General features: G+C 29.9%; 1 protein-coding gene across 3 annotated transcripts in view; it reads left to right on the top strand.

The window, feature by feature from the left end:
* The window catches only part of CSMD3 (CUB and Sushi multiple domains 3), a 1,277,440-nt gene that overhangs the window by 538,599 nt on the left and 721,494 nt on the right, over positions 1-17,347 (top strand). For all 3 annotated transcript variants that reach the window (XM_011982326.1, XM_011982327.1, XM_011982328.1), the window contains 2 exons: positions 7,096-7,173; positions 13,867-13,954. In XM_011982326.1, coding sequence (XP_011837716.1) covers positions 7,096-7,173; positions 13,867-13,954 — 166 coding nt within the window. The remainder of the gene's footprint in view (positions 1-7,095; positions 7,174-13,866; positions 13,955-17,347) is intronic.

Here is a 17,347-nt window from a genome sequence, read left to right on the forward strand (position 1 = left end):
GAGAATATAAAAAATTCCACATTTTTCATATAATCCTGACATTTTACAGCATACCATAACTGTAAGACCTGTTACGCCAAGCATTGCGGGTGCATCTGCTGTTATCTGCATAAGTGTTATGGTTTCCTGAATTTGTTCCATTTCTAGGAAGAAAGAAAGCCCATATACAAATTTTAGAGTCTTTATGCAATGATTAGTTACATGATTTTTTAGCCAGCTATGTAGTCTGTTCACAGTCTCCTAAGAATTAATAACTTTATCCAATCCTTAATTCCTATGAAAATTAATAAATTGGTTTTATTAAAACACAATGTCTCCTCTCCATACTCACCACTCTGTTTGGTTTTCCAAGTGAAAAATTTACACTTATTTCTTAGCCTAAAATGATTGAAAAATAAGATTCCAAAGATTTGGAAACTAGGTCAACCTCATTTCAACACTGAGACCTTATAGCTTCAGGATCTTCTTTTGCAAAATAGAAAATGGTCTTGTTAGTGGAGAATCTTGAAATATGTTAAATAAATATTCATATAATCAATATGATTGTATTTATATGGTTTTATACATTTCTACTAAATTTTCCATTTTGATCCAAGTTTTGGAGAGGTTTCTAACTTTGAATAGAAAAGTAAAATTTAAGTTAGAAATTCAGAGAACATAGATAATTTATTTTGTATATCATCCCTACGTAGTGAAAAAGACATAACACAAAATAGTGGAAAAATTTTTGGTATATTGCATCATGAATCAGAATGGCTTCTGAGACTGACTAGACCTTAATATTATGAATGGTAAATAATGTTAGTACAAATAACTGACATTAAAGATTCTTGCTACATGTTGATTTCTAAATTTATTATCTAATTTAAGCACAATAGTAAAATTATGATCATATATTTTCTTTACCCTAAAAATTGAGCATCACATACATTTTATATTTACACATCATACATGAAAGAGTAAGTGATATGTACAAATGAGCATTGTGGCATAATTAGGAATTTAAGATTTAAAAAAATGTATTGGCTTTTCTGAACCATATTATTTATCTCTAACGGTTTTATAAATGGAGAGTATATTACGATTTTAAATAAATACAAAAATGAATATATACTATTTCCTAATAAACTTAACTAGCTCAATTCCATAATTTGTGAATTTAAAAATATTTTAAATCTTGTGTATCCCTAGTATGTTTATCTCTACCAATCAATTTTTCTGTGCTTTAAGAACTTTTTTTTAATTTTTATTTTTTGTGTGCTTTTAAAAATAGTTGTGCTACTACATTTCTCATCAAATTATAGCCATTGCTTTTCGTTATACAAAGTTTATCTTCATTTATTTTTAACATATTTTGAAATAAAATATTTTTCACAAAGATTCATGAGCTACTTAATATTATGCCACTGAGTTTTCTATTATATCTTCTTCCTGTGTGACCCAGAAACCTTATCTAATTGTTGCAGGATACCTCTAGTTACTTTTTAAAAAATTATGCTACAGAAACATTTATAAGTCATATTACTTTCTCAGAAGTTTGTATTATTAATACAGTAGTAAACCTTATATGAAAGATGTTAAAGGAGATACTGCAGGAGTATTGTTTAGTTTTCAGTTTAGCAGCAGTATAGTTTCTTGATTTTTCTTTGTCTAAGGATTACATCAAAGAAGTCATCATTAGCAGTCTCTGTGATAAGTATGTTCTGAAAAGTGTTTTGTTAAGCTAGTACAGGATGTAGAAAAAGAAAGTGAAATTTTTGTACTTGTTGATATATAACATAGAGCCACTATTTACTTATAAACCAACAACAAAAAAGTCATCTTTATACAGTTAAATAATTTTATAACTCCTCTACACATTTAAATCTCTGAAATAGAACTGATAATTCTGATTACATTAGTCTTCCTTTCTTCTCGCCCAAATTCTACTCCTAAATAGCTAAGAATTACATCTCTTAGAACTGAATAGCAAAGTTAGTCAACATGTCCCATGTCTTATAGACTCGGAACATAGGTCTGCTAACTCCTAATCCAGTAAGCGAAATGCCAAAAATAGCACACTGTGTTTTGACATTACTTTAACTTCCTAGTCAGTGACTGATTACTCTTAGTACTCATGTAAATAAATGTACTGTCAATAGTGATATGTGCCACTTTCTCAAAATCAAATACACACACAGAGACATGTTAGTTATTTTAAATATCCAAAACATTAAAAGGAAATTATTTTATTAGTAGTATAGTTTATTAGTTTACTATAAAGTGAAAGATAAGATTATAATTAATAAATTCAAAATAAAAAGTGGGAAACGCACATCTAGGTATCATCAAACACAGTACAAAAGAAGAAGAGAAAGGCATTATTGTACATTTGAAAAGAAAGGTTAAAATGAAGCAAAAATAAACAAAAACATAAACAAGCTACTAGTGACTTACTTGTTCATAAGAAATTATTTTCCTTTTTAAAAGAATTACGATATGATTGAATTATAGATTTATAATACAGCTACTGACACTTCCAAGATACTTTATTGTTAAAATAAATACTACAAGTTTGGAAAAATAAAATAAATACAAGGTTACAGTATTCCATTCATTTTACCTTCATTATTGTATTAGAATATAATCTAAGTGGAAAATGAGGAGGGCTTCAGAATGTTCTGAAAGCATTTAATAAATGCCACTGTCTTCTGTGAGAGCCCCATGCAAACATGAAAGCAAATTATTGCTAATTAAAACAATGTTCTGCTAACTAATACTAAACATGTCTGTTTCTTCTTTTTCAAAGATAAATGTTCTGCATATAACATATTTTCACTATATATGCATAGCAAAGAAATAGAATAATATATTTCAGCTATGTAACTTTTGAAATTATGTAATGAGGGATTCAATTTTTAAAGGAACTTCAAGCCAGGAAATGTTTTATGACTTTAAGTTATAGAAGCTCAGTGATAAAAGGACCAATTAAAGGTTACTTTTTCCAAATCTCCAACTGATACTTAAATTTCCTTCTACTACATCTATTTAATATGATCAATTTCCTAACATTAAAGGCCAATACCAACACTACATATACTACTTTCCAATCTGTCTTATCCCACCAATACCACATGTTCTCAAGTTACACTTAGAAAGTTTTTGTAACATAAAACATAAAGACAAATGCCTGTTACACCATAAAAGTTGGTATTGGAAACAAAATCCAGCTATGATTTATATGTGTGAATATATGGTTAATTTTTATAGTAGACATTTTAATTTAAATCTTTTCAAATAATGACTTTAGCTGATTAACATGAAAATTAGATGAGGTTTAAGTAAAACTCAATCAATATCATTTTCTTTTCGTAAGTTTTTAAATGCAATTTTGAATTTATATTGATCTTGAAGACAACAAACAACCTGGAAGACGCCACAGTGATAATCCACTACATGACCTGAAACTAATATAGGTTACAAAACAAAGTGGTTTTGCTAGAGTCCAGGGCTTACAACTAAATAAAGAGGGATTTGATTGCTGGCCTAATATTCTTCCCTGCCAGGCCTTTCCTGTATTGTAAAATATTTCTATTACACTAAGCAAAAAGTCAAACCGAAAATGTAATGAAAATTTTTAAAAATGATTGAAAATTGTTTAGCATATGAAAGAAAAAATGAATTGTGCATATGCTTATCAATCTTGCATTTAATGCTTTCTAAAATTATTACAGCATACATAGTTTTTCTGTATTTCATCTTGAGATTTGCAAATGAAAATGCTTCATCTTGGGCGTTCATTTTTTAAAATTACTTTCTCCTTTCCTCCCATCGTAGTTCATGATCAATAAAGGGAATTCTCCCAACAAAATACCTTTAGTTAAAAGACTCAGAATTAACAATATCGTATATATTCATTCATGCACTCATACAAATATGACATGCACTTTGGGAGGCTGAGGCAGGTGGATCATTTGAGGTCAAGAGTTCGAGACCAGCGTGGCCAACATGGTGAAACCCTGTCTCTACTAAAATACAAAAATTATCTGGGCACGGTGGTGCGTGCCTGTAACCCCAACTACTTGTGCCTGTAGCAGGAGAATTGCTTGAACCTGGGAGGCGGAGGTTGCAGTGAGCCGATATCATGCCACTGCACTCCAGCCTGGGCAACAGAGAGAGACTCCTTCTCAAAAAACAAACAAACAAAAAACAGGACCCGGCGCGGTGGCTCATGCCGTTTTCCAGCACTTTGGGAGGCCAAGGCAGGCGGTTCACCTGACAGGAGTTTCAGACCAGCCTGGCCAACATGGCGAAATCCCGTCTCTACTAAAAGTACGAAAATTAGCCGGGTGTGGCACACGCCTGTAATACCAGCTACTCGGGGGGCTGAAGCAGGGGAACTGCCTGAATCCGGGGGATGGAAGTTCCAGTGAGCCGAGATCGCGCCACTGCACTCCAGCCTGGGCGACCGAGCTATACTCATTCTCAAAACAATCAATCAAACAAAAATATGACATGAGCAAAATATTTTTTCTGCCTTTGTGAGGAGCTTACCGTACAGTGGAGGCAACTGTCACACGACACACTGTCTAAACGTTTTCCTTAACCTATATAAAATACCATTATTTATTTTAACATTAACTCTATAATAAATTTTACATGCTTATTACTGAAATGCATCAGGTTAAAAAGTCAGGTTCATTTTCTAAGTTAAATATGGTCATCATAAGCACTCATTACTTGATGACAAGTCAAGACTTATGCCATGTATCTTTTATAGATGGTGAAAGCTATATTTTTATGGCATATATTGTAATATTAAATAACTAATACATGATTTATCCTTTTAATTTATTCATTAGGAGATATATATTATTCTTTCTATTAAAAATATAAACAGCTAAAGTATTTGTTTTCTGTTTAACATATTTTATAGTTTTTGTGAATTTAAATTTTATGTTATTAATTCACACTTTGTCATGTCCAAAGATGGATATTCTCAACTTTCATCTTCTGCATCTGTATTACAATTATTATAGTTTTTATTTAAGAAAAATAGATTTATCATTATTCAAGATAAATTGACATATAGATGCTTATAAAAGAGAAAACTAAGGTGCTTTTAGAAGCAGGAAAAACCTTACCCAACCAAATAATTAAATCGAGGTCCTTGTAAGTAGGCATGTTAATCTGTCCCCTTCTACACACACTGCCACTTCCCCCCAGTATTAGTAACTTATTATTTACAACTTTGAACTCTTTGATCTGTAGGATTTTATTGTTTTGCCGTTTTCTCCTGTGGTCTGATAATCTTTTCATTTAGTTTTCTTTATTCTTTTTGAAATCCAGACTTGTGTTAAAATCACCATGAAATCTTCAGATCTATTTGTAACACTTACGAAGTCAAATCTTATAATGCAGAGAAAAGTAGAGGTAGATTCCTACTTATAATTCATGTTTCCAACAGAAAAATCTAGAATTATGCCAGAAAATACAAAATGCAAATTTTGTTAAAAAGTATTTTAAGACAGCAGAAAATTCACATGTGACAAAACTAAATTTAGAGCAGCTGAACACTTCAGAAGAATTAAACTTTAGGTTACCATGGGGGTGGGGCTGAGGGTAGAAGAGAATCACAACAAAAAGCGTCACTTGGGAGGGATGTAGTCATTTTTTCACCATAAATAAGGATTCACAATTGAAGAATCTTAGAACTATAAAGAGAGAGGCCATCTAGTCTTAGCTGCTTATTTAAGAGAATAAAGCAGGTAAAAAGGCAGATTCTTGTCCAAAATCCCACAACTAATGTTTACTAAGAATCAGTCTTATAAATCCTGCTCCAAAGATAATATACCTCTTTTTAAAAATATATTCTGTGTGTATAGATAGTTCATATCTTATATTCACATAAACCACCAGGCCCTTTCTCTACTATCCTACTTTTGAAGTTATTAACAAGAAAAAATTACCTTAAAATGTTTCATAAACCAATAAATATCCATGATTTGAACTAATTGCGTAGAATGACATTCAGAAATAGTGAAGCAGTAATTTTAAACCATCTAACAAAAATCTTTTTTGCTTTTTTAAAAATTTATAACATGAAGAAAACCTAATTGCATAACATTTAAGGAAACCTAGTAAAAAGTAATATGTAAAGAGTTCCACACTGTAACTGAGCAAGTTAATTACATTTCTTGTTGACACTAAGTTTTGTAAAAGACAATAATTGAGGTAGGGAAGGGTGATGAGGAGTGATTGGTCAATGGGGACAAAATTACAGTAAGATAGAAGGATAAGAAGACAAATTCTAGCATTTGATAGCACAATAGGGCAACTATATTTAACAGTATCTTATATTTCAAAATAGCTAGAAGATTTGGAATGTTTTCAACACAAAGAAATAATAGATATTTGCAGTGATGAATATACCAATTACTCAGATTCGATCATTACACATTGTATGCTTATATCAAAATATCCTATGTATCCCATAAATATGTACAACTACTATATCTAAAGACAGTACTGAGATATTTTTGATGGGCTCCAAATAACTGTAGTTCACTTTCATACATAGTGTCAAAAGCAATGATAATGAATGGAAATGATTGACAGAAATATTAAAATATGTTTTAAATTTTTCTAATTAAGTCATATTCTTAAATGTGTCTTAACATTTCAAATAGGCTAAATTTTTAGGAAATTTATTTTAAAGAACAAACCTATTAAATCCTTCCCACTATTCTAATATTCCAGCATTTTTACTTTGCTAGTTTAATTTATTCCATAAAAGTTGATGAATTCAAGTGGTTTATGATAAACTGCTGAGATTTCACTTTTATATAAAAATTTGGACAGTTTAAAAAAACACAGTTTGAAAAATATGTATATGCAGGATTTTCCCTGTGGAATTTTTAAAATCCTTTTACACTGCTTAGTGTTTTACTACTAAGTGATTATATTGCTTAAAAAAAATTCTTCTGGGTACTATATCAGGCTTAAGAAAATGATTTCTTTATCTTGCATAATTCCATGCTAACAAAATTTGTTAACTTGAATTTCATTTTAAAATTGTATTTCCTGATACATGTTTTTGTTTGTTTTCTTAACTAGTGAAAAAGGCCATAGATTTTAAATCTAGAGGATTTAAATTGTTTCCAGGGAAAGACAACAGCAACAAGTTTTCTATCTGTGAGTGTACTTCTTTTTTGTTACTTTCTCTAGTGCAAGAGTGAAGTTTGTGGTGTCTGTGTTGTTTGTATGTGTTTTACAAAATATTTGTGTATTTACCAAATTAACTGCATTAATATCTGTATAACATGCATGATGATTATTCAATATTTTGTATTTAAATGTGTATTGAGTTAATGGATTAACATGGCAAACTCCCAGCCTCAGATTATTTTTCATAAAGTTTCTTTTATAGTTCAAGATGTAAAAATATTCTTTTAATCTTAAATCTTGAGGACACTCAAGTTTAGTTCTAGAAGGTGAGGCGAAAGTGAGTAAGATTTGTAAAATTGGCGGTTTCTTGTAGGAATTCTTGATTGACTATATCTTAATTTCAACATAAGTGTTTTTCTAAGAAAGATTACTTTTAAAATAGCAATTTTTATTTAAGAGAAAACATTCTAAATTTGAGCTAATTTACATAAACCTATGAAATCAAATATTTTATAAAATGATTGATTAATTATTGCTATTCACTTTTTGAAAATCTTATAAAATGGCCTGAAGTACACAATTTTACTTACAAAATCAGGGCTTCATGTAACCTCTGAAGTTCATCCCAAAATCTCAGGTGAAGAATCACTGAATTAGAACATTCATTTAACTTACCATAACCAAACATGACTTTTTTTAGTAGAGCTATATATTTTTGCAGTAAAATTTAATAGCAGTTGCTGGAAATTGTCAACAATACTGTTGCATATTAGAAACCTTGAAACAAGCCATTTATGACACAATACCTGACTTCCAAAATAACATTGCTAATATATGAGTAGTTATTTCAAATTTCATACATATTGTTACTGTTCATTCTTCAACAAGAGCATATTTTTTAATTTTATTTTTCTTCAGTTCCAAATCACCTCATGAAATAAATTTATAATTATTTCTTTAACAAAAATCATTTATTATAGCTATATCAAAAAGGACTTTGCCTAAGTGTTTATTGACTTGTACATATAAACAGTAATTGACAAAAATTGAGCAGTTATGTCAATTATCAAGAAACAAACTTGGAGTCTTATATTATAAAATATTTGATGGTGTCATAATTTTCAAATATGATTTTTACATTTTATCAGTTAGACTTGAGAATACGAATCCAAAACCAGAAGAGATATCACTAGGAAATCGTTGATCCGGTTGGGTTACCTGTTTAAAAAGCACTAAACAGCTAATTTCAAAGGGTTTGGTTGTATAATTAATACTTCTTCATGTATTTTGGGGGCTAAAAACATTTTCAAGATTGATACTGTCAGTTTTTAAGGAAAATAAGCAATGCTGCAATATGACATATATAAATTATTCAACACATTTTTGAGAGAAAGACATATTTTCTATAATAACAAGTATAAATTTAAGAAATTGCCAGGTGAGATGACTCTTACATACCAAATTCTTCAGGTCATCATGAAATAAAAGTTAAATGCTAGCAAAATTAAATATTATGTTTACTACACTTTTTCTAATATTTTGTGTGGCCTATATATTTATTTCTGAATTCTAAGTAGAATTAGAACATATTAGAATGGCTTACCCTCTTCTCATTTTGTCTACACTTGTGTTATTTGACATGTTGCATGGTTCAGACTTCCAAATATTCAGGAAAATTCAGGCTATTTGTGCTAAGAGATCTAGGATTTATCAAGGCATTGTAAGATGTATGTAACTCTATATCCCTGTTAGTATATTGCCTTAGTGGAAATATATATTATTTTCACTTTTCCTGTACATGGGTTATGAAGGTGAACAAAAAGGGAATTTAGACATGGCTGTATATCTAGGGAAAAAAATTCTAATAAAAATATTTCATTTAAGAAATATTTGCTTTGAGACAGGCAAAAAGTTAATATGAGGCAAAAATGTTAATTTGCTCCATAATTTTAAAATAAGTTTTGCATTTATTCATTGTATTTTCTATAAAAATATTTGTAAGTACTCTTGCTTTTTCATTTTTTGAAGATAAGTAATTCTCACTTCAAAATATTTTTTGCAAATTTACTATCATTATAAAATAGCAAACCAACATTATTTTGAATTTCATTTTACTATAATTTGTTTCTAAAGTATTTAATAACTCGTTTCAAAAATAAATTCTTTCATGGTTGTTTGCAGTAGAGTTATATTGTTTTAATTTGTATCATTATTATATATCTATTTCAAGTACACATTCACATATTCATCTCTTTAACATTATTTATTCAACCTAGGACAAAACAATTAAAAAGAAAGACAGTTTTTATCTGACATTCATCTTTAAAATAAAAATAAATAAATAAAGCTTGTGTTCTTTGAAAAAATGATCAATTCTATGATAGGCACGGCCCAAAGTCAGTGTAAGCACAGAGGACATCGAATACCCAAACTGCCAATGTATGTGTGTATTTGAAGGTCTCATAATGGCACCTTTAGATTTTAAATAAGAAATGAATTAACAAGAGATTCGGGAAGCTCCAATAGTGTTCATGGGCAGAGTTTGGTTGTTTAAATGGCTGATTCAGATTTTTTTTTTTTTCAGTTTTTACACCTGAACTCTAAATTGCCCCTATCTACCCCTTGTTCTTTTTCAAATATTGATTTCACCAAGAAAAGAAACTATGGATTTTAAAAAAATTAAATTAAATATAAAAGGTTTTATATTTTTACAATGTTAAAATTAATGAACTAGTACTCTTTCCAAATTTTTTAGTAGGCTCCTCTAGAATATTATTGTGGAAATATGAGGAAACTGTGAACCTGCCATAAATGGTTGTGTTTTCTTTCCTATTCTTCAAATCCACACTTTTATTCATTCATATTATCCACTCATTCCACAGTTCCTCCATGGCAGCACTATGCTAGACTAAGAAGGCACAATAGTGAATAAAATATATTTTCAACCCTCAAGGATTCAATATTTTGGGAAGCTAAATTAGTTAAGACAAAACCCTTTGTAGAATATGAAGTGTTTTAGTATAAAAATAACAACACAGCGTTGATACCAATGATGTTTGAGTTCAGAAAAAGATCCAAAGCACTTGATATTGTAAGTTGAAATAAATATTTAAATCTAATTTTTAAAAATCTGAGAAAAGTGACAATGTAAGCAGCTGGAAGAGGTAATGTGGAGGTGAATTTTAGTCAGAGTCCACTTATTTGTATCTTTAGGGTATATTATGGGCTATATAAAATCAGAAGCCATAAGAAAACATGCTTACTCACACTATTCATGTAATTAAACTTTTAAAGAACATTCATATTCTTAAAATGATGCAAGTTGCTATGCAAATTAAAATAAGTATGAGTGATAAATCTGTCCACTTGCATCAATGGCATTGTGAAATGAAAGGAGATGATTGAATGAATACTAACTTCAGTTAATTGTCTTGGCACCACTTAGCTATGGGAAATTCTGAAATATAAAAATATCAAAAGAAATGAAAGATTGTACTTTTTTTCTTAATTTAAAAAATTTTTTAAATATTCACAATTAAAGAACATTAAATACACGTACCATGCAGAAGCTCTCTCATTATCCTTACATTTTAAATTAGAAAATTTTTCCACTTGCAGATGTCCAGAAATGGTGGTTTAAATGACACTTTCAAGCAGACAGAAATAACTTGACAATTAAAATAATAAGAACTGGGATTAATTAGGTGAAAGTGGTGAAATTATACACATGCTCTGCATTTTAAGGTAAAATGTTTGGGAAAATGTTTTGAATTGTAGTTAATGATATAGTTTCTGCCTTGTCAAACTTTTTGAGCAGCTATAGAGCTCCGGGTTAAAAGTAGAATTTCTCGAATCAGACTGCCTGAGTTTAAATATAGATTCCCATTAACTAGCAATATGACTTTGGACATATTTCTTTACCTCTCCAAGACTCAGTTTTCTCACCTGTAGGAGGCGTAAAATAATAGTAGTCACTCCTAAATGGTTGTGAGAACTAAATGGGGTGACACACATAAAGTATGTAGAATAGTTCTGGACCTATAGTATGATGTGAATGTTAACTATCATTTAAATTCATATAAAATATTTAACAAAATTTTATTTTGACACAAAATGATAGTGAAATGTTAAAAAATGGGATTTTTCTTATTTTTATTTTCTAATAATGTATTCACAAGCTGCTTGTTCATTACCCTATAATCTGTGTTACATGTCATAATACAAAAAAGCAGTTAAGCTTAAGTCATGCCACCTCTTTTCCTCATTTCCACCGCACATTTAAAAACTCACATTTTAATAAACATATGCTACAATATTTCCAAAAGCCTTTTAAAGATTGGAAAGAGGATATTTTTTCATAGAAAATGATCAGTCCTTTGACAACAAATATAAGGTGGTATTGTCAATCAAACAACTAGGACATATTTATTGAAAATATATTAAATAGGTATATTAAAATAAGTATGTTTTTTCTCCATTTTTATCAAATATATAATCTTTTTCTATAGATGACTAAAGGTATGTGAAGCTATTAATTCATAATATGTTAAGGTAATTTTTAATTAAATAAAAAATTGTCCAAATGAAATACTTCAAGTTATTTAAAAAGATAAATTAGAATAACATGGAAAAAATGAGTGATTATCTTTTGGAATAATTGGGACTTAAGCTAAATCTTGAATATTAGATAGGGCTTTGATAGCTAAAGGGGAAGGAAAGGAAAACATGGAGACATGGAGAAAACACAAATGTGTGGAGTCAGTATGTTCAGCAAATTGCAGAACAGCGAACAGACAACGGAACTTCAGTGATGGATGCATGTTAGTGACTAGTGAAAAATAAAATTGATGCAGTAGAAAATCCAGAATAAGTGGAGATTTGAGCAGTAATAAAAACTGTGTTTTAGAAAGTTTAGTCCTCCTCTGGTATTCAAGATGTATTGGAGATGGATGAAAATGAAGTCACAAAAGCATCAAAGTGATTAGGTTGAATTTGAGAAGATAGATTCGATGACAATGGAAACTTTGGTAGATAATTAAATAGGCCTTTGAAAAATTGAGAAAGGAACTTCAAAAAGATTAGAAGTCAGTAACAAACAGGTCATTCTGTCAAGGCAGGATGGAAATTCAAATATAGAGAGTTGCGAACTGATGCCTTTGAATTTGTCTGCTGTAGTAGAATCAGCAAAAGTAAGACTGGCCAAAAAACCCAGAAAGGTAAAGAGAGATTGTATAGCAAGTTAGAGAATCAGAAAAGCACAGATATCCTATGATATGAATTAGTGAGCTCTAATATAGTTGGCAAGAAGGACATCATTGGTAATACTAAGAAAATTATTTTTTTAAAGTGATGGAAGCACATGAAAAATCCTATGTTTAATTTAGAAAATGACAGCTTTACCACAATCATAACTGTTGAGCAGGCATCTGATAGCTATCTTCTTATCTGATGAATCAATTTGAATTAAATAAATTAAATTATATTCAGCAGTCCAGGGGTTCTCAATTTTGACTTTATATTAGAATTACCTTGAGAGTTAGTATTAATTTTAAAATGGCTTATACCTACAACCCCAGCACTTTGGCACCTTGGATGACCAAGGCAAGAGGATGGCTTAATCCAGGAGTCCAAAGCTACAGTGAGCTATGATTGTGCTGCTGCATGCCAGCATGGATGACAAAGCAAGACTCTTTAAAATAAAAACCAAAAACTCCCGAAACACTGATGCCTAGATTTATTGCATTAGAATATCTAAAGTTAGAAGTAGTCATCTTTATTCTTTTAAGAAATATCTACCTGTGTCTTCAGTTCACAGTGTAGGATAACAAGCATTGGATGGTTTAGAATTTTTTTCTCTCTGGAATCTCTGCGTAGGCACTGCTTTTTCTTAAAAAGAGTAGGTAAATTGATAAAAATGTAAAATAAGAGAATTTATCCTCCAGTTCACTTTAAGATTGAATTTATTAAACACTATCACTCAAAATTTCATTACTATCTGATTGAATAATAAAAATCTAACTTGGGGATTTAGTTATCCAATGTGGTAACATTCACTGAAAATAGTAGTACATCTTTGACTTTCTGTTTTGAAGAAACTGCTGAAATGTGTAAAAAAGCTAAATAAATCGTATTCATGGAAGTTGCTTGAGGGTAAAGCTATTGTTTTGGTTTACACCATTATGTAATAATTTAAAGGAGTACCTAGTAATTTGCACCACTGTTGTATTTTAACGCTGGCAGATCAAATTGCTTTATCGTATACCAATAAGAAGTGTTAGAACTCTGAACTTTTTTCGTACATATTTTTTATTACACCTTCAGAAATAATAAGCATCCAAATAACACTATCATAACTGGTGGTTGACTTCTTTGTTGCCAATGATTAATGAAAGCTCTGAACACTGATACCCTGAGAATGTGTTTCCAGAGATTTTCCAATTTGATGGAAACTAAAAAAAAAGTGATAAATATTAATGTGTTAATATGCAGACTAGTAAAAGTTATTGAATATGAACAGCAAATTTATTTTCTTATTAGTTCATAAAATGATTTAGCCTACTTTATTGGTTTATAAAATTGTAGTTGAACAAATACTTAAATGACAGTGATTATAGTGACAAAATATAAGAATGCATTTTATGTATATTTTAAAATTAATATCATCAACTTTCTAATCACATATATTTTGTTTCTTTTTTCTTTTTTCCCCTGCTGTTGCAGTAAATGAGGGAGGTATTAAAACAGCTTCCAATTTATGCCCAGATCCAGGAGAACCAGAAAATGGGAAGAGAATCGGATCAGATTTTAGGTAATATTTTAAAATATTGACTTCATTATTTATCTTGTCAAGGTTTATTTTAATTTAAATGTTTAAAATAGCTAATAATATAAAGAAGTAGTCTTGGCGTCATCAAACTGCATTTTATCAATGTATTATTATTAATAATATTTAATTATTTTAAAGGGATTAGTTAAGTAATACATTAACTCTATTAGAACACTTTTTTTTAGTTTAAATGATTAATTTCTCATCATGTAGTAAGTGAAAAATCATGAGATTTAGATTTTAAAGACATAACTTTGAGTTCCAATTTTGCTACTTATTAGTTGTCTGATATTGGGTAAGTTGTTCTATCCTGTTTGCCTGAGTTTCTTCTTCTGCAACATGTAAATCATATTTACCACATATAATAGTGAGTTTCAAATGAGGCAATGCCTGTAAAACCTTCCAGCAGATGTTCTATAAACACCTTATTTGTATTGTGTAATTCTAACTGGAGTAGAAGTTTGATGTCCATCATAAATTAGTATTAATTTTATTAATTTAAAATTAAGTTAACAGATAACCTAGAGAATTTATGTAATATACTGTGGCAGCCATTAATTTACATAACTATCAAATAATGCTTTTTAATAAACTTGAATTTTTCTTAGTCCTCTATATTTTACAAATAAAAGATTACAAAAAGCCTATCAAAACGTTAAATAATAATCTCACAAAAACTCACAAATACCTATTTTTTCAATTTTATTGAAAATTGGAAATTTTTATTTTTCAATTATTGATGCTAATGTTTATAGTTACAGGTACCACATATTTTTTATTTTTACTTATTAATATTATTTGTATAAAGCACAAATGATACTCTAAAGAATATCCCTATGAAGAAAAAAAAAATAGTTCTTAGAATATAGACCTATAATAAATTTTCCCCATGGATCTTTCAGAATAACTTAAAGTTACATTTTGCTATACTTGGAGTGGAAAACAATAATACAGTTTCCACACAAACACAATTGTAATTTTCTAAAATGTTTACGTAACTTTAACCACTCTCAAAACTTAATACAGATAGTAGTATTTGAAGAAACACACTAAAGAGAAATTCAAAAGATTTGGGGACTGGTCAGACTTTGACCTATTTTACTAATTTTATTAAAATTAACTAAATCTTTGAGTCTTAATGACTAATGATTATATCTTATAGACCACAAAGTGATAAGCAATTAAATATTTCTTTTTCCCAAGTATTTTTTATTTCTTATAAAATCTTATAAGCACTTACTATTTTATCCCTATATTTTAAATGAGAAAACTGAAGTTTGTTTATCTGGCTAATAATTTGATGGAACTGGGATTTGAACTCTATACTTGCAGACTCCAAAACCTGACGTTTTAATCACTATATTATAATGTATTATGCTTTAAAGTCAAACAAATTTCATTCAGATTATATCCCTGAAATAAATTATCTTGTCTTCTGCAAGAGTTAGTTTCCTCAGTTCCAAAATTGAGAATAATAATGTATATCTTATTTGGTTGAGGAGAAGATCACATGAGATAACATGCCTCATAGTAATCACAGAGCTTTTGACAAAATAAGTACTCTATTAATAAAACCTGCTATTACAAAATAGCGTATACAATATTACTGATGACTTTAATATTTACTTGGTCCAATGACTTGCAAATTAGATTAATGATTTACTAGAAATCAACTTAAAAATAATAAAATGTGATAGTAATATAATGAGCTAAATTACCTTCAAGTGCAATAGATTTCAAGCCATTCAGATGTAATCACAAATTCAGAAAACTACTCAGAAGTCAAAAAGAAAATAGTAAGATTCTATGACAGAGAATAAAGATGTCTCAAGGTGTGTACCCACATAATTTAAGAAGATCCTACTCCCATGGATATTGGAAGAGTATATGTGTCCCACCAACAGGGAAGGAATAGCCCGAAAAGAAAGTGCTTGATGACCTGTTTCACAAAATAGAGTTCAGTGAAACTCAATTATAGAGCGTAAATAGGAGAAAAGCATAGAATTAAATAAAGGAAATAAAGAGAAACCAAATATTTGCGGCAAAGAAATTAAATCGGCAGCCATTCAGCCTAATATGGACTGAAGATATGCTTTGTTTTAAATACATAGTGTTTTTTTTTTTTTTAATGGAGGCAACATTTAAAACTCAGAAAATTATACAAACACACACGCACACATTTCGGTATTCTCTTATTATATTTGGCAACTTAAACCTGCATACTTTTTAGAGTAACATCTGCTCAGAACCAGTTAACAACTTCTCTCTCTAGGCTGGGCAGGATCTCCCTGGCTTGCCATGTGTACACATAGGCTTCCTTACTCATTTAGCTCACCTGCCTGTGAAGGGAAGTTGTAAAGATTTGTAAGTGACCTGATCCAATTTACATGTTCAGTAGATCAGGCTTTCTATTTTAGCTCAGGGATTGAAGAAAACCTAAATTTTAGTTAGCCTTCTTCAGTAGCCTAGGTGAAAGACAGTGGAGATTTGGACTATGGCGGTTGGCAGGGAACGAGACAGATTCAAGATATCTTTTGAAGATGAAAGCTTTAATATCCCATGAAAATTTGATGTGGAGAGTAAGAAAAATGAAATAATTAAGGATTAGGCTCAATTTTCAGGGTTTGAACAACGTGAGGATGGAATAAATTATAATGTTTAATAAAGTGTGAACATTCAGAGATTTCTGGCAAAAAACTGGGAGTTCAGTTTTGAAGTTGTACATTTTCGAAGATTTAGAGATTTCTAGGCAGATATGTTAAGTGATTAGTTGAACATAATTGAAATTCAGAGATATCAGGGAACTATAGGCATATACATATTATAAAAAATGTTAAACATCATTTTCTTTAAAAAATTATGTGTAGATAACATCACTTTAAATAAGTAGAAAGACAAGAGAACTTGTAATGTCATCTCAAATATCTATTTGGCAAACTGATAGAATACAAACAGCTGCCGAATCCTGCTCATGAGAGACCAGAGGAATATGACAATACCTAAAAGCGTAACTGAAGTAAAAGAAGTCTTTTAAAGGGCAAACAGGGACTATTGATAAATTGAGCATGGAGGACAGAAGACTATCTTTTGAATTTGACAACATGAAGGTTGTTGACAGGAGTGATTTCAGTGGAATGACAGAGGTTGAAAATCAACTTTAAAATGCTGAAGAGTGAATAAAGACAGTTCAGATAGTTTACCGCTTGGTGACATCAAGTTATATAAACCAGGGAAATAATGGGGCATTTATGTAGTCATTAGGAAATCAAGAGACTTTATTTTTAGAGAATCAAGAGACCAAAGCATGTTTATTAGTTGATGTAAATAATTCTATAGAGAGAAATCTATTGGTGGCATTGAAAGAGAGGGTAGAGG

The sequence above is a fragment of the Mandrillus leucophaeus genome, unplaced genomic scaffold, assembly GCF_000951045.1.
Source record: "Mandrillus leucophaeus isolate KB7577 unplaced genomic scaffold, Mleu.le_1.0 Scaffold239, whole genome shotgun sequence".
Taxonomy (NCBI): Eukaryota; Metazoa; Chordata; class Mammalia; order Primates; family Cercopithecidae; genus Mandrillus; species Mandrillus leucophaeus.